Here is a 19,581-nt window from a genome sequence, read left to right as displayed (position 1 = left end):
CGGTTTGACGGTGTGCGAGGACAAGGTTAAGCTTGGTGTGGAATCACTCACTTTTCTGGGCCATCTCATCACAAATGGAACCTTGCAAGTTGATCCTGAGAGAGTGAGACCAATTGAACAATTCCCAGTTCCCATAAATGTGAAGGAAGTGGCCAGATTCATTGGACTTTGTGGGTTTTACTGCAAGTTTATTCCAAGGTATTCTGAAATTTCTATGCCACTGAATCGCTTGAAACGTAAAAATGTTCCTTTTCAATGGACAGCCGTTGAAAATGAGGCTTTCTGCCAGTTGAAGAAAGCTCTCACCAATCCACCAGTGTTATCTTTCCCTCGATTTGACGAGGAATTTCATTTATTTGTCGATGCCAGTAATTTGGCGGTTGGTGCCGTTTTGAATCACAAAGTAAATGGTGATTTTGTCCCTGTGGCTTTCGCTAGTAAGGCACTCTTGGAACATGAACGTAAATTTTCTTCTTATGAATTGGAGTGTCACGCAATTCATTTTGGAATTCAAAAATTCAGTGTTTACTTACAAGTAAAACCATTTCACTTGTACACTGATAATGGTGCCTTGACATGGCTTTTCTCTCATCCTAAGCAGTTGGGCAAATTAGGCAGGATGGTTCTTAAATTATCCTCTTATAAATTCATTGTGCATCATGTTCGAGGATCAGCTAATTCTGTCGCAGATTGTCTTTCTCGCATTGAGCCATTCTCATCTACAAATAGTCAATCAGATGTGGAATCTAACACTCATAAGGAGTCAGCTGTTCCTTATTCTTGTGTGTTACATAAATTGCCTTTGTCATTTGTCGACATTCGAAAACACCAAGAAACTGATCTCGTTCTAAAGGATATTTTCAATCTGATTAATAATAATTCCTTGAACGACAAAAACTATTTTCTGAAGGGACAGCTATTATGTTATGGGAATTCTAAAATTAAGCGAGGAAGAGCTGTTTTGCCTACGGTCTTGAGGCCTATGATTTTTCAATATTTTCACTGCTCTAGTATGTCTGCTCACTTGGGCATGGCTAAAACTTATGATAAGATTAGCAGACACTTTTGGTGGAAGGATATGAAAAAAGAGGTTTATGACATGGTCAGAAAATGCCATCTGTGTCAAACTTGTAAACCCAGAAATGCTCCACCTCCTGGCATGCTATCGTCGCACAATCCTTCTGATGTTTGGGAAAGACTTTATATTGACTTTGTGGGTCCTTTACCTCTGACTAAAGGTGGACACCAATATGTACTTTCTCTTATTGATGGATTTTCTAAGTTTTGTTTTCTTGAGCCAGTTCGCAAGGCTACGGCCGGTTCGGTTGTTTCAATACTCACTCAAAGAGTGTTTCCAAAATTCGGTTTTCCAAAATATTTGGTTTCTGATAATGCACAAGTTTTCAAATCTCATGCCGTTAAGGAGATGTGTTTGCAACTGGGGGTTAAGCAAATTTTTGTTTCTCCATACTATCCCTGTTCTAATCAGGTAGAGAGATTGCATAGAAATCTAAAATCTGCACTTGCTATTTTGTGCAATAATGCTCACCATATGTGGGACTCTATGCTTGCTGACTTAAATTTTGCCTTGAACACTGCCTCTCATGAGAGCAGTGGTTATTCTCCTGCCAAAATAATTTTCGGCAGAGAACTAAAGCATCCTTTAATTAATCAGTGGGACATTCCAAAATCTTTATTCGAGAATGATCTCAGCGATAGTGACAGACAAGTCTTCCTGAATCATGTTATTGCTAATTTAAAAAAGGCCAGAAATAGGTATAAAGAATCCTATAATAAATCTCACTCCCAAATCACTTTCTGTGTGGGAGATCTTGTTCTCTGCAAAAACCATCCTGTCAGTTCTAAAGGTGAACAGAAAATGGCAAAACTGGAACCTCTGTGGAATGGACCTTTCGTCCTTAAAAAGTATCTCTCTCCTGTAACAGTTATTCTGGAAGTTTCTCCTGGGAAAGAGAAAATTTGTCATGTTTCTCATTTAAAGGCATATCATGATGGCATTGGTAATTCCAGTAATTAAAAGGAGAGAAATATCATTGATTTTTTTTTATTATTTTTTTTTATTTTTCTCAATGAATGCTAATGTTTGCTTTCTCAAATACTATTTGATGCTTGATTTCGGTGTTGAATTTCTCTTGATTCCTAATAATATTGTTTTGAATAATGAATAATAAGTCTATTTCTATGCTTGTAATTGAAATTGTTCTGAAATATTGTATTGTACTTGCTTTTTCTCATCTGCTTAATTCACTCATGTAATTTAGTGTTGGTCTACTGTGATTGTGAGATGGGGTAAGGTGGAGGAATTATGGGTGCTTGGAGGGAGAGGACGGGAGATTAACTTGGGGGGAAATCCCCGAGATGGCTCGTTTCCAGATAAGCTGTGGAGGTGGCCCCAGTTATTAAGATTCAATTGTGTTTTGTGTCACCTTTCCTCCACCAAGACTTTATGGACATTCTCACAATTCTGGACAGTGATAAGTGTCGTGATTTTGCAGTGTTCAATATTCTATCGATGGCTGAGTGATTGAATTGATCAGCTGATCTTAAGACTGCCTACTGTGTTTTAGTGTGGCTTTTGGCGTTGAGTTGCGACCTTCATCGCCCGACAAGTATGAACTTTCATCTTGTCGCAACCAGCATGTAGCTCTCATTTCTATTGTTAATTGAAGAGTGAAATTTAGAGTGATTTCTTTTGTTGATGCAATATGCAGTTCTCATTTTGTTAGCATCGCCTATGATTCTTTTTTGACTTGTTTAATTAATACTGAGAGATATATATACACATCTTGATTAAATTTAGTCAGTACTTGTTCAATAGCTGACATGAATACCATATGCCTTGTAAATATTAATAATTATTGGAAAATCGAGGAATTTAGTGCAATCTATTGTCATTTATGTAAATCTTGTTGAATTTTGGAGGATTCTTTATTGATAATTAATTATGGACTGATAATATTTACAAACATGGAGGGTTTAAACGGAGAAATACTAATGCCAATGTATATTAATTAAGTGAGACACATATTATGCTGAATATTTTTGCTGGTATTTTGATAACTAATAATTATTTAGTGAATAACCGTATTTTTGAATAAACTTGTACTTAATGATTATATAATATGGGGTATATATTTTGTTGGTCGACCCTAACTTTCTCTTGGGTTGCAATATGAATTTTGGGTAGAAGTTAAAACCCATTTTTGTGAATCGTTGTTTTTTGATAAGGTGGTTGAACCCAACTAATGGGACAACCCAGGGTTCCCATGAACCCAACTGCTTCACCAACCCAATCTTGCCCATTTACTAAGTGGTTGGTTATTGTATTGCTTTACTTGGTTTAAAAAAAAAAAAAACCCACAAAATATCTCTGATGAGAGAAGGAACATTTGAGTTTGGTAAAGATATCCTGGTGTTATACCAATAAAAATCTTCCCAGTTCCTTCTAGTTGCTGATGGTAATTATTTGTAATTTTGATTCACTGTTCACCGAAACAAGCATCACTTTATGACATATTGATTATTAATTTTATTTTCTTGCTATGTAATACTAAATAATTTACTCTATATCTATCAGCAATATTTCTTGTCTCACTCTTGTAATTATGCCATGTTACTCACTTATGAATTCTGTTGAATTCCAAACATCACTCTTGAAATTATTTTTTTTACTGAGTGATAAAAATGTATTTTTCTTCTCAAAATTATTTTTGAGTGATATTTCTTGAAAACTGTTACCTCAATCAATAAACTTTTCAATATTCAGTTCAATTCTAACCACTGAATAATGGTTTTTTGTAAATTCCATGGGGGGTTAAACAGTGGGGGTTCATCCAGTGAAAACCAGTGGACCTGTGATGCCTCGATAAGTTTTCTAGGCATTAATCAGTTCTTGGTGGATGTGTCTTGGTCCCCAAGTTCAAGCAATTTTTGTGGTCATTTTCCCACAGAGGATGTGGCATTTTTTAAGTGTTGCCCCCCCCCAAAAATTTCTGGTACCCCTCCCCCCCCCAGAAATTCCTCGAACTTCCTCCGAACTTATCCGCAGAACTTCTCCCGCCAAGAACTTTTCGCGCTAAGGTTTTTTCGCGCAAAGGATTTTTTGCGCAAAGGGTCCCTGTAGCAAAGTGCCCTGTCTCGCAAAATCCTGTCTCTGGAAAATCCTGTCTCTGGAAACAGTCTCTGAAACAGCCTCCGAAGCAGCCTCCGAACCAGCCTCCGAACCAGCCTACCTGCAATGCAAGACTTATATAGGACTACTGCGGAGAAATACTTCTCCTTGGCAAGCAAGGGGAAATCGGTGCTAAGGCCTTAGTATTGCACTTGGAGTGAGAAGTTTTACCATTGTCCTATCACAAACTCTCTCTCCCTCCAACACCTCACCCCAGTATCTCCTTCCCCTCAATGTGTTCCAATGAACGATTCCTCTGATGTCTCCAACCCAGAAGTTGAGGGGAAAATTCTGGGTGCTGGCTGTTGTCTAAAAAACCAGTGAATGGTGTTTTGTGGAGCGGCCGTTTCTGCAGGGGCAGTGACGCATCAGTGGGCGGTTGTTGAATTCGCCTGGCTACCCCTCCACTCCCTGGAAGAAGCCCTCCCCTCAAATGCTGTCTCGCCTTGCATAGGCAAGCCCTTTTTTCTGGTCGAGACCTGCTGGGAGTCACATGTCTTGTGAGCCATGAGATTTTTAGAGCAATTTTCTGCTGGTAATGTTTCCTTTGGGATCATGAATTTACTATCATTGTTTTCTGTAATACTTCTGATTTTTTGAATACTCTACTTTGAATAGATATCGTACGGTAATAACTCGTAAATTATTTTTGGCTACCTTTTTCTTGTGAGCTGTTTTTCTTGTTTGTGGAGTCTTTTCCCTGATCCAGCATGTGACCGACGGTTGGAGTATTTGCCCTGTCTGGACTTACGTGAAAAATCAAGCAGAAATGCGACGTAACGTCACAGTTTGGAAGAAGATGTTTTACATATTCCAACTCGAGGATTATTCTCCCATCATTTCAAATCGAAGGCTGGTTTTGCTTTGTAAGAATAAAGAATGGAGGAGAAAGAATCTGTGCTTTGCTTTTAAATAAATTACACCAAACGATTTTATCCTCCCATGCAACTTTTAAAAATTTTTGACCACCCTGCTGAGACCCCCATTTAGACCAAAAATTTTGTACCGCACCCTTAAGGCCACCGTGCTACAAAATTATATTTTGATTTAAAAACCAAGACGCATGGGATGAGTCGGTTCCATCGTTAAATACTTGCCATCCCTTATCACTACACACTCCTTTGTTACAAATATTATACCGCCATTGGCAGTATTTATCATGTTTCCGTCCCTTCATGAATGAATATTTATCCCTACCCCTTCGTTTTCTGCAAACACTATAATTTTTCCATATATATAACTTTATTACGTCACCATTATTTCATCGACCAGTTAGGAATTTCGATATCCGACTAATAAATATGACTGTTCTCCTTCCATCAGAAAAGATGCCTTCTAAAAAACGACCTTTTGGGTTCGATTTTTTTAAATAACGGATTTGAGTGGCGCCTCCTGCTTGCATTAAATTCTTTTCAAGTTACTGCAAGAGGTCAAATTGTCAATTATTAGCATAGAAATTAAACAGTTTCAAGCGAAGAGGAGAATAATTATATTTTAGTAGTTTCTGATATGCATGGTTAGATATTCTAATTTAAATTTGCATAAGCAAATGACTGATCATCATACGAAATTTTTTGTTTCCTTTTCCATTCTGATAGCAGAACTTATGGACAGTTTAAATGACCTATTCGCAATGCTGTCGCGGAGGATAAAAATTATATCTGAGAATCCATCGGTTGTTGACTCAAAATGGGTGTGATAGGAACATATATGCTACTTCAAAATTATCGAGTTCCTCTATTTTAAAATTATTTAATTCCGCATTTATGCAAACTTTTTTGGCTCTATCTCTGTTTGCGTATGCGTTAGGAAATTTAAAATACGCGTTTTGAATAATGCAGTATCCTAATAATATATAACAATTGTTTTGTTAGTTATTTATACTTAACCGAAGGTTCTCATAAGCCTATGTGAATTATTCTGCAAATTAAGATGAATCTTAAAAATTCTAATCGATCAAAGTATTCGCTTCTTTCTCCGTGGATCCATTTGCCCGTTCTGATAAACCTGAGCGCCCCGCCCAGAGAAATCTTCTGATTACTTATGCATTCGCATAGCCTCACTCTATTCCCGTCATTCACCATTTTAGTCTTTTTTCAGCATACTTCTTATTCCCGTTTTCGTCTAAACCTCCGTATTTATGCGTCCCCTTCCCAGCAACATCTCTTCCATTCCCGTGGTTTTTCAGTTGAGGCATTTCCTTAGCCTCCCCTTCCAACTCACCACTGCCTTACTCTGTCTCCCCCGTCCCTCACCCGCTTATTTACCCCGAAATCACGAATAAAATCCTCTCGTCCGATTTCATTCCTTATTTCCAACTTCATTTAACATTCATTCATTTCCTTATTTCGAGGGTGCATATTTTCTCAGTGGAAAAGATGCGACGGATTGCCCCCTTTTTCATTTTCCAAAGGATTCTTACGCATCGTTGGTCAACGTCGCTTGAGGCGAATATTTTAGTGAGATGCTATTTTTTTCATTTATTTTCCAGCGAGTTCCATTTCTTTCCTGCTATTTCGCTGGGAAATCATTCCTTTTCATTTTGAGCGTGATAATGAGGGGTGGCCATCCATATCGCAGGGGGTTATTTCTTGCTAGTGGTATTCTTAACTGCTGAATACGGACATTTTTCGTTTCCCTTATATCGGGTGTTAAAATGTCCCCGCAAATTCAGTAATCAAACCGTTTTAGTTTCAAGTACAAACAAAACCTCTTTCTAACATTTATTTGCCGTAATACTTTCCTATTGATTTTTTATAGAGAAGCTTAAGTGGTCTTAATGCATTTGGTGGAGGAAGTTTCATGCGAATAGGCTGCAAAGATTAATTAACGTGCAGAGAAATAACATTAATTTTGTAAATGCCATATGAAATTATACAGGCATAGCTTTTTTTGGCATTTTTTGCATCTGTTGCTCCTGAAAATGCGATTTATAATTAATAGAAATTTCTTCCTCTCGCCTAAATTGAAAGCAAATTTTTATTTATGGAAGAATAATTTCTTAATATGCCGCCTGCTCGCAATGAGTTTGAGATTCACACATTTGTGACCAACAAAAAGAGTGCTAAAAGTGTGGAGCATACGCCTTTGCCAGGCCTCCATGTAATTAACGCGTCGCTTCTTCTGTGTTCACACGCGGTGGTGCAGCGTTTTGTGAGGGTTTTTTGAGCGCTGCTGTGCAACGAGTCAAACGCAGAGCATTTTAATTAGAGTTTAATTCATGAGTAAGATCGCCCCAGAGAACGTTCTATTTCAGCCCATGGTATGAGAATACAATTGGGAGCCCTCAGCATTCTCTGCTCTTAGCTCACCTTACTTTTTTTCACCTCAAACAGCAGAGGTTAGCTCTGGGACTGTTTTATGAAAGATAATAGTAATTTTTGTGCTATTATATGCCTTTAGCATGCTGAAATGACTGATATTTGCTATTTGTACGCTATTTGAGGGCGTGAATTGAAAAAAGGAATCACGAAGGTGGTCTAAGATTGCGATTTTACCGTAGCGTAAGTCGCTATGGCGTTATGAACGAATAGAATCGCATCACGGCAAGCAATAATCATGCATATATATTCTAATTATGCCAGAAGAAATCGAGGAAGAAAATACTATTATTGGTACACCCAGTCTACTGGAGTAACATTTTACGGGAATTTGACTAATTTTAATCGAGTTATTTTACGACGCGACGTGCTATCTAATCCCCAAGACCGCAATTCACATACTTAATTTACGGTTTTTTTTAATGAGCGTGACAATGCGTGTATCCTTCCCTGCCTTCCTTTTCGTAGTGAGCCTTCTTTGGCTCATTACTTTAGAATCCACTCCCTCCAGTTCATTTCACTGTCTTCCTTTTTATCCTTTCATCGCTAGATAAGGTCCGTAAAGAAAAACTAATTTTTTTCCCTCTTCCGAAACTTTTCGTCCCCATTGGAAGGGCCTGCACAAATTGCTGCTCAAAGAACACCCCTTTCGAACTTTCCCGGAGTCACCTCTTACTTTCGCTTTCTTTCTTTTTCTTTTTCTCTACCAAGAAATGCGTATGGGTATGAATTCAAACTTTCATTTCCGCTCAAAATTTGCGTTAATGGAGTTGGGAGTAGAACCACTTTTTCCCAAGGAATTTGGCTGTTATTGTGCACAGTAATAAGTGGGCAATAGAACGTTACACGGGCTTACTAGGATTACCTTACAGATAACAACCTCCACCCACCAAATTTTTATTTTTTTCTCCCGTAAAGTATTTCATCTAATCTTTTTATTCCCTTCTTCAAGCCTCAGCTCCAAACATTTCAGTTACTTCAAGAAATTCTTTGAAACTTGATGCACCGTGTACGAGGAATTCCATAAGGTAATCGGCTTATCTTTTAAAAAAATAAAAAAATGGAAATCATACATAATTTTCATCTGTTTACTGCGTTTACATTACTTAAAAATATTGTATGCCCTAACTCCGCTCTGGGTGCTTAATACACGTAGCATTCAGCTTCTATACTACGAGTTTATTTAAGAGATCTCATTACACGCGCTCTTGTTTTCAAATTAATTGTTTGATATCCGTCGTATTTACATATTCAGGGTAAGTAGAACAGATCTTTGCAAACGTTTGCCTATGTTTTTGAAACCAGTATTCGAGAAAATTATGAGGCAAACTTTCCCAAATTTAGATACAGGCAAATGTTGACTGGGATTAATTTTTTAAACCATGACGTTTCATAGTATTATACCTAGTGTGTTAAATAGGAAACTCCTCTTTAAATTGGCAAGTTGGGAGCAACAATGCGTTCTTTCAGCAATATGTTTTTCGCGGGATTATCCTGGTGAATAATGTCTCAGGTTGTCTCATTGGATGATTTTGGCAGATGAAAGAGAGATTTTTTGTTTAATTGTTATGATTGTCCCTAATTAGCCAATGAAAACGTCTGATATTTTTTACTTGCTGCAATCAACCATATTTTTGACATGCTGAAACAAACACGCCATTATATCAAAGAATAATCTTATATGTACTCATGGTGTTAACAATTTTTTGGCGTTAAATGTTTTAATTTAAAATCGGAACCGCAATTGCCGTAAAGTGGAAAAACTAGGCTTCAATACGAAAATTTTAAAAGTTATTATGATGAATGAAGCTACAATAAGTCATTGATTTGCCATAACGTTGCCAAATATACGGTGTAAATTCCAATGTCAGGGCTCGCGCTTCTTTTTTGAGACATTGAATTAAAAAAATTATGCATTAGAATTATCATCATCTATTAGCATAACTTACGTTTTCCTTCTTACAAAGATAGCTAGCATAAGTTGCTCATCGCAATAATTATTTGGCTTAAAATGAGTTGAAAAAATAAACACTCAGATTATTATATGTAAGAACGAGATATATGCTTATTTTGGTTTCGCTCTTCACCGAGAATTCCAGTAATTTATTTTTGAATTCTCATGGCCATTTAGCAAGAATTGATACAAGAAGCATAGGATGAAGCAGAGTTAAATCTTTTAGAATGTCTGGGATACTTTATCGGAAACTGAATACTTGAGGCTTAAATAAAGTGTGATCTAGAGGGCCATAATGATTGACAATAGCTCTCAGGACGGAGGACGTGAGTCTTCGAGTCAACTCCTCCTTTGCTCATCCTCATTATTGCTGCTTTAAACCACCTACTCCACCACGATAGCGGCAAGTTGAAATCTTTTTCACTTATTTGGGACTTTTATTCATCCTCAATTACATTTCAGTCTGCCTATGTGAAGCGCTGGTATTTAACGTTCTTGATGGCAATATTTCTCGCACTTTTTCGCACTCGCAAAATTTATCGTCTCGAAGTTGACAATTTTTTGAGGTATGGCCTTCTTTGCATCCATTATTTTTCATCATTGATATTTCTGTTATGAGTACTTACTTGAAATTGGACTTCCTTACCTACTATCTGGAGAAACGCATTCTTTAGTGTTATCCCATAAAAGTACCCATTTGATGCTCATGAAGCTGTTTTTATGCGATTTTTTAGGCATATAGAATTAAATATAAAATTCATTATCAACGCTGGAAAATTAGTCAGCTAAGTGTATATTTTTTTATTACATTGATATATTGGAGAGATAAAATGTTATATTATAACGTAATTACGAGGATTGAAATGCCAATAACCTGATGACCGCCAAAAAAGTTCATAGTTTACTACATTTTGATTCCAAAAGTATTATCTCTTTCACGGAAGCACCTATGTTCATTGACGCACTTTTCACTAGAGATAGGGTTTAATTTACTTCGCTCGCCGTTGACGCATCTCAAAATTCACTGAACGTAGGCGTAAGAAAAAATTACCGTGTCCCAATCCAATCTGGTGATGAACAAAAGGTATATGGTACATTATTATTAAAATGAGACATTGCAATATTTCCACTTATAGTTTAAGTCTTACACAACGCGTTTCGTCGTTACAAATGACATTATCAAGTGTGAAAAAGTCTTAAAGATTTTTCCTTACATGTACCTTGGTGCTTGAAGGGAGGGAGTGAGGTGGAGGGTGGGGTTTGGGTGACGAGAAGTGAGGATATTGAAGGATGTGGGGGGGAAAGGGTCGTTTTTTAGTGTCTCAAACTGAAGCAGGGTGGGGGGAAGGAAATTGACTTTATCCATCTAATCTTTTCATTCCCTATACACGTAAATTTCAATGTACGAGTTGTGGTCCCTTTCCTTCGTTGACGGCCCCTCGTATAACCTGTCTTGGAGGTAAGCATTTGCCAATTTCTGGCCAACGTCGTATTGGCGCGGCTTTCGCTACTTCATTGCTGCATGACTGGCAAGAGTTGACTGCGGAATTATGGGCCTTGCGTGAGGCAATGAATGGGATTGATGCAGTTCCCTGCAAATGATCCCCCGAGCAATTCTGTAGGTCACAAGGACTCGGAGCAGGTACCTCTTTTACACGTGTTCCAGGTGGTTTCCATCCAAATGGGAAAAGACTGCATATCGTTTCCATAAAGATGGACGATACATTCTGAATGAGAGGCACACACTTCCGTTCCGTGTCCAATGGCGTGAATTTGATTATCCACTATTCCGGGATGACCTAACCGCTTGGGAAATACGCGTTCAACCCGTGCCACTGTCTGCGGTAATGAAGATGGCACGTCTGGAGGCTTTTGTGATGGAGTCAAGGCCTTTTTACCTCGGCATCTCAGTGGGTCGATTTCCTCGCATCCCTATTTGTCTTTTTCTCCCTCTCCTTCTCTTTGGGTACTTTCATCGCAAGCGAATGGCCTCCGTAATGCAAAACCTTCTTTGCCACTTGTCTCCTGCTACTGGTTTTTTACCACATTGCACTCTTAAGCTACAAAGTAGCAGGTTAAAATCAAGGGATAATATTCCAATAGTATTACCGGGTATAGCAACAACTCAGGATTTATCTTATGGTCATCATAAAATAATCAAAATTTATTTCTTCCTCAGATTTTTTTAACTGGGAATTTTAAAAAGAAGTTATGTGGAAAATCGAATGATCAACATCTCCACAGCTCTGAGATCATCAATTTTATTTATTCCATTGAATCAAATTACATTGTAATAATTTACAGGTAAATTTTATTCACTGATGGAGGATTAATCTCGCTATAAGCCATGATAAATGGCCTTGACCACGTATCTTTGAATGTAAGGGCTATGCTATTTCCTTTGTTAATAGTTCCTGTGATATCTTGCCTTGGGAATTCTTGCGATTTCTTCTGTGTTGAGCTCTTTCATCGCTTGAAAATATCTGGAATTTTCCCTCGGAAATAGAAATATGATTTTTATTGAAAGTGTCTAAATGCAACTCAATCCTGAACCCTCTGGTTTATTTAAATTTCAGTAATATTATCATTTTCATGAATATTCCAATCTATTTGATAAATTCAGGGATTAATTAATTGATAAGATAGAGATAAAAATTCTCATGAAAACAGTTTCATCCGATGAATTATTACTATGGCTGATCTTATCAATCACAACCTCTAGCAATAGGTAGGAAATAATTTAATTTTCAAAGATGAAAATCTAATCTAATAAACTGAATGCATGCAGAGATTGATTTAACGTTTGGATAAGCAAAAGAACTGAACAAAATTCGAATACGATAAGGAAAATGATGTGTTGATGTTGGTAAAAAAAGAATATGGTTAATTAAAAAATAATGAAATACACAAGGTGAATGATCACATGCACAAGAATATTTGAATCAAAGGTTGAAAGTTTGATAAGATGTGTAGCACAGGTCTGGAATATTAAGGAAAGGAACAAAAATATGGCGTTGACAACTGAAAGAGATTACATGAGGAGCTGCAGAAGAGTAGACTTGGTTAAATTAAAAATGAAACATTAATGAAGATGATTGAATTATAGTCGACGAAAAAGATATAGTGTGACTTCTCTGGTTGGGCCATGTTAACAGGATGGATGACGCGAGATAGCCAAAGCAAATATTTGGATATGAGATCTCCAGAAAAACTGATCAGAGGAAGACCGAGAGTGAATGGGAGAGAGGAAATGCAGAAAGCTATGGAAGCAAGAGGAATGACAGAGAGAAATGGAAATTGAGTGCAGGAAAATGACGACAGTCGTAAACAACCTGTGGAATAAATTTGTAAAACACTCAAATATTTGGTGAATTACTATTAAATTTCTATTCAAGGGTGCCACTCATTTAATACTTCAGAACTCACCGTGCACAAGTTTTAACTTTCTAGAAATTACAATATTTGGAAGAAGCTTAATAATTGTGGTAAAATGATAGCCAAAAGCTATTGAGGAGATTCAATTGTCGGACACGCGAGTCTAAAATATGAGACAGAAGACAATGCTAAGTCGTGTTCCTTACCCAAACTTGGCACATGAATGTTTGAGAAAGGCAAAAAATGTACTGCTGATCTTGAAATCATGCAGAGTTCGAGATTTCTCCGGAATCGGCAAAAGTTGGCCGAAGGGAATTCGAGTTTGGCCGAGGAAGTTTGAATCTTACTCTCTGAGGAATCTTATTCTGCGAATATGTATTCTCGACTTCCACCATGCCCTCTTCCATAATTTTTTTTACCCGAAATCTTGCACGACACCCGACTCTCCAAAGAAGCCATTCAAATCCGCTCTCTTCTCCAATGACATGCACGCAGGCTCATATTGTCGGCCTCTCCTCTTGACAGGAGAGACAAATTCTCGTCTGCCAGCTTTTCCGATTGCGCCAGCCCAACTCCGATCACGGAACTCCACTTCGGCTGACACTTTTTGAAGACGTGTTTCCTGCTTGATAAGGGGTGCTGGAGGAGGGTGATGGTTCAGGGGCTTACTGTGTGAGGAGAGGCGATAAAGATAGCATTGAGGTCTACATTTACCCGCTACACCGCAGAGTACTTCATTAGGCGAGTCACAGGGGATGTTGGTAAAAAGGCGGTAAACCTTAATTTTCGTGGTAAAAAAGTAGAGAGAATTCATATTATGCAGATGTATAGGAGTGTTTTGTGGACGGCTGGGGTATATCACACAGCAAAAGGAATACATTAGAACTTTGTAGCGCTCTAAAAATAAAGTTGCGTACTGTTAAAAAAATATTGGGTAAAAACTGTGTAACTTACACCGAAATATAATTTTTTTATTCTTCATTTACAGCAATTAATAAGGGATTCGTCAAATTTGAAATCGGAATAAAAATAAAGAGTGTTTCCTAGTTAAAACTGCGATTAATTCTTCTATTTTCCATGGAAAAAGAGACTCCTATAACTACCTACCTTCTACGATGTGCGCTTGTTTTATTTTATCGTTTCTCTTGCTCCTACAAATTTATAATGACATCTTCTGTGTCAATTTTGTGTCTTCAGGTTCACGGAATCTTGTGTTTTCAAGTTCACGGAATTGGGGAGAGGTAAATCCGAGAAAAGACTTTTTAAAAAAAGGCGGATCTTCATTTTCCTCGAAATTTTCTTTAAAGCGAGGAACATCCCGCGAACAGCCAAAATTCAGGAGTGGATGATGTATTGCGCAGCTGCCAAAGAACGCGCTCGTAGATCAAGTATGCCAGGGATGAGGGTTCACCAAAGGAAATGGAATCGGCGAGCAAGACGACAGATAAGCGAAATGTACGAGTTATTCTACCACCAAGGAACATTCGAGTGCAAGATACAAGTCGATGCTTTCCTCTAGTATCGAGTATTTTCCAGGAGGTTGCATTATGCACACCCAAAATAGCGTTTTGAGAATGAACTTAAATACACCGAATGCAAGGTTTAGTGATTCATAGCCAAAAAACGGACGCTGCTCCTTTTCATTAATGAATTCTTGAAAATTTGATATATTATCAAGATCTCCAGTAGTAGAGGTTTCCAGGTCATTGCATTATCGAAGTATTACTGAAAATTTGAACTGTTATTAAATTTACAGGCAGAACATGAAATTGAGTACCTACTTCCTCAAATTAATCATGTATTCCACCATCCTGTCTTCGTGTTTCATTTATTTCCTTGAATTTTGGCAATGTGCTCTGTTTAATTTGTACAGAATATAAACAAAAATGTAATTCCTAATATCTCCTATCACCTTCTTTCCGCAGGACTATCTGCTGAGCTGTATTACGTTCGTGACGGCGTCGTCAACACGTACGCCATGAACTTCGTCGTCCCTGTTCCCGCGCACATCTCAGACCTTCACTTCTCGTGGCAGTCGCTCGTCAAGAACCCGGTAAGTCCCAACATTCTTCTAACCTAATCATTATTTTTGCTAGGTTATTGTTTCCCAGTTAAAATAGCCGTAAAAAGAAGGCTCTTACGATGAAAATGAAAAATTAATAGTATTGCGAGAGCTTCAGCGATTGGATATTTGTTTACTGGTGGTGAGTTTGGTTTTTTTCGTGAAATCATCAGCATAATCAACCGCATGTTTACTCCACAGGCAGGATACCAAAAATGTTCTCTATCTTTACCTTCGAGCGATAAAAGGATTGATTGATTACATTTATCGTCTTAACTTTTGCACTTAAGCTTATTATTTACGATTGATAGTAGTTCTAAATCATATTTTCGTTTCCTCTTCTATAAGTTTATTTGGCGTCGAGTTTCATGCTGAATGGGAGACTATTGATTCTTGCAGCTCTCTCTTTCAATACTTCCACCTTTCTACTGCCCTAGGTTTTACTAGATCTGTACCGAATTTGTAGTTGCTTAATAAGAGCTAATATCTATTGCTACTATCAAAATAGGGCCTGGGTTACTAGTGTAACGCCAGGGGCGGCGATTAACGGATTCGGCTGAAGGAAGGAAGGGAACCAAGGGCAATGACAGTCATACAAGCGGTGGATAGCGTTTATTGCGTTCACTCTTGATTACATCTCGCGCGCGACTGCCGCGCGCCAACAGTACCTCGGTGTCTCGGCGTCCCCCTCGTGGCATGGTCCGAAGCCCTCATTGGCTCCCGATGTCGTCAGTGCATCGCGCGTCTAGGTACAAAGTACGTTGCTGACTCTCTAGGTAAAAAGGAGGTGCAAGAGGAAAGGGGGAAAGTGGGTGGGAGAAGGAATGCCTACGCAGGCAGAGGCATGTCTCGTAGACGGGAGGGGAAGAGTACAGGCGGAAAGAGATGGACTCAAGTCATAGGCTGGTCAGCAGTATTACACTAGGTTGCTATAGTGAAACATTTTAGCGGTAGAAAAGTTTTCCCTCATTAACTGTGCAGTTGCGCTTAGATTCATCGGCCTGCGAAACCGTCGAGAGTGAAATTTTACAAGTAACAACCGAATTGTCTTCACTCAGCCAAGTTTTCATTCGCTCAAGTTTTATTTAAAAATATACCTCGCTGAGTAACAATGTATCAGTGTGTGAATAGCCTCCGCAGATATTTCCGGTATAATTTATGAAATTCCACTGTTTTTAGTGCAGCGGTTTTATGGTGTACATAATGATTTCATGATGCAATAGTGTTTTAGCTAGGATTATTCAATTTGAATAATTCATTATATACATAAGGAAATATTGTGTATCAATATTCCTGAATTCATTGAAAATGAAGAAAACCTTGTAAGTTTTACATTCTTTATCATTTTCAACAAATGGTAAAAATTTTCGTTGAATTATAAATAAGTGACTAAAATACTGAGTTCTCCTTGCTTCTGGAAAGCATACTTTTGTCACTGAATTACTCTTGGAAAGGATAAAATTGCTTAATCTTTCGAATGAATATCGATCTCCATTCAAAGGTGACTGACGTAAAAATTGGTAGTGTTCCAGTCTCGCGTGTCATGACGTCAGGCAGGCTGGCAATCGATGATATGTCCTTAGCACAGCAGTGGGAAAAACTACTGGAAAAATAATAAGGGATTATTCAGAGCCGTAATATCGGAATTATTTGTTGCGTTATGTAATTATTAGTAGTTTTTATTCCAATGCATGCTTACTCGTTTTCGGTACTTCTTGAAAAGCGATCGTAAATGTATCGAAAACGCTGATAATAGTTTTTGTCTTAAATTTCAATGTTCACTACGTTTTTCATCAAATGTTAAATTGAGCGATAATGAATCTTTTTTTAATTTCATCTCGCCTTTTATTTGAAGAAATTTTATCAGTTTGCCCGATGTTTTTCGTGTCTTAGTGTTTTGCTTTACCATAGCTGCTCATCTTAATGCAGTGAAACTATTATGACAAGAAATATTTTCCTACCTCCGAATGTTTTCATCAGATAAATGGTGAAGAAAATGTTGAAAACCACCTCTTTGAATGCATGCCCTCGGGTTTTGAAATTCCAAACTATAATAAGGTTTCATTCTGTGCCATCGTATACTAGCCTTCGCAAGCTACTTTAAATTTCTTTGCCTCAGAGAAGTGGCAGGTCTACAATATTCCCAAGAAGTTCTTTTGTTATGCAACTATAAAACGTAATATATAAAGAATACAGATTTTTAGTATTGGATTCCTGCATCTTGCCTGCTGTTCCCTTAACTGGTGAATCAATTTCAGTGAGCCTTATTTCAAAGTCTTTTAATTATTTCTGCTTAAATTTGATTGCACATGCCTTTTTATAAACAGGAAAAATGTGCTCTTTCACACAACTGTATTAAATCTTAATTTTTGGTGCCAACATGTGTATCAAAAATCCTACATCTTGTTTAGCAAGTCTTTAGTATGCAAGTTCAGCAAATATTTATTTTAAATATCACGGCATACTGTATACATTTGTGTCATGAAATGTACAAATATTTTTATTTGTACCTTTACCCAAATACTTCTCGATTAATTTAATTAAAAATTGAATTGCATTTATACGTTTTATTGCATAGAATCGAATTGAAACTTTGAAATGGATGTTTACTTTTCTGGTAAATAAATATACATTACATATTTAACAGGGTTACTTAGGAAAATAATAAAGGCCAAATATGGCTATTTAAAAATGAGATGCATGGGTGTAACGCAAGGGAAAATACGATTAGAGCGTTGCTTTCATTGTAATCAGGCTGAATAATGCAGTTCCATTAGCATTACGTGAATAGTAGAGTTTGAATATGAGTTGTGAACATTTTTTGTCCTGGCAACAATTGTAAATTATAAGTATTGAGGTCGGTTGCGAAGTGGATTTGGGTGTGCGATTGCGGCTTGGGTTTCTGTGGAGTATTTGCACGTGTGCAAGGGTAGGATTTTATGTCTATGAGGGAAGAGGATTAACCACTGCAGTGGGATTATGCAAGGTAGGAGGATTGTGGCGTAGCAAAGCGGGTATCAGGTTGCACGCAGCTTGCGAGTGTCGTAATGAGGATTCCTAGGAGAGAGGTCGTGTTTTGCATCGATTCTCGCTCTGGCTGCTGTCTCTACCGCCGAACAAACCGTACGGTCGCGGTGTTTATGTAATACGACGGGAAGGGCTTGGAAGGTGAAGGCAAGCAGACTTTCAGTAGAGTGGGTAACAGTGCCCTTTTGCGCGAGGATTTGCAGCAAGGATTTAACGGGCGACCTGAATTTGATCCTCAAAGTGTACGTCGCCTCTTTAATTTTCTTCACCTTAGATAGACGGGCGAGAATGGCGCCATGTGCAACCTAGTTTTCCATAGATCGTCAGTTCAATACTCTAGCTGCATTTTGCTGTGATTCTTAGTAAGAAACTTGCTATTGAAAACACATTGGTATAAGGACGCATTGTTGCTCTCAACTTGCCAATATAGAGAGGAGTTTCTTATTTAAAACATTAGCTATCACACTGAAAACATCATGGTTAATAAAATTGAAACAAGTCAACATTTGCCAATATCTCAATTTGGAATAGTTTCCTAATTTTCTCAAATACAGATTTCAAAGACATAGGCAAACGTTTACAAAGATCTGTTCTACTTACCCTGAATATGTAAATACGACGGATATCAAACAATTAATTTGAAAACAATATGGCGTGTAATGAGATCTCTTAAATAAACTCGTAGTATAGAAGCTGAATGCTACGTGTATTAAGCACCCAGAGCGGAATTAGGGCATACAATATTTTTAAGCAAGGTAAATGCAGTAAACAGGTGCTCGAACAGAGCAAAACTTCATGAGGGCAATGGTTGTTGCGGAGGCACTTCCTTCATTATGTTCCCAATATAAACGGATTCCATTAAAAAATATTGAACTCATAAATAAAACTAATCTGAAGTCGATTTTACGTGTAATTAGATATTCACGGTAATAATCATTGCTACGTTGTGCTGCTAACATGATGGTTTACCATAATTTTCCTCCTTTATGAAAAATAATTTTAACGACATAATTTGAACCACACACCTTTGTGGGGAAACCAGTTTATCTAAAAAACTGTCGGAGGGTTCTCTTTATATTTTTTTCTTTTTTTACCTGGATAACAAAATGCTCAAGGCTAAATGATAATGAAATTCAATTATCACGATTTTTGTTTTTTTATGTTGCTTATCGTTTTACCAAAACTTTCCTCAGTGGCTATTTTAAATTTTTATCTTTTTGTTTGCTTGTGATTTTCAAACACTTTCAGCCATAAATTGAATATTGGCATGATGAATGCTTTGTATTTTCCATCTGGTTCTGAATAACATTTTTAGTCATGGAAATACATATTTCATGTCTACATGAAAACGACAGGCCCATATCAGTGTTCCGTGAAGTATGCGTAGACATTCCTTTATTTTCAATGGCATGGATTCAGTTTTTTTGTGTAACCTGATACAGTCAAGTGTGGCGAAGTTCTGTTTTGTGACATTTTGACGTGATGCATGCCTTTACTTTGGCGGTTTAATCTCTTGTATATGCTAAATTAGGAAATAATTACCTAATTTTATTCCCATCACTGGACTCCAATTGGCTTCCCGAGAACTATTTTATTTTTGCGATACATTCGAAATGATTGAATTGAGCTCTAACTATCGTGGAAAATATCA

The 19,581-nt window shown here is 37.5% G+C and overlaps 1 protein-coding gene across 1 annotated transcript in view; it reads left to right on the top strand.

The window, feature by feature from the left end:
• LOC124173962 (tyrosine-protein kinase Dnt-like) overlaps positions 1-19,581 on the top strand; it is a 358,235-nt gene that overhangs the window by 107,201 nt on the left and 231,453 nt on the right. Inside the window, exon 2 of the mRNA XM_046553125.1 lies at positions 14,767-14,894. Within this exon, the coding sequence (XP_046409081.1) occupies positions 14,767-14,894 (128 nt within the window). The remainder of the gene's footprint in view (positions 1-14,766; positions 14,895-19,581) is intronic.

Source organism: Ischnura elegans, chromosome 2 (assembly GCF_921293095.1).
Source record: "Ischnura elegans chromosome 2, ioIscEleg1.1, whole genome shotgun sequence".
Lineage (NCBI taxonomy): Eukaryota > Metazoa > Arthropoda > Insecta > Odonata > Coenagrionidae > Ischnura > Ischnura elegans.
The sequence above is the reverse complement of the archived record's forward strand: the minus strand, read 5'-3'. Positions and strand labels throughout refer to the sequence as shown.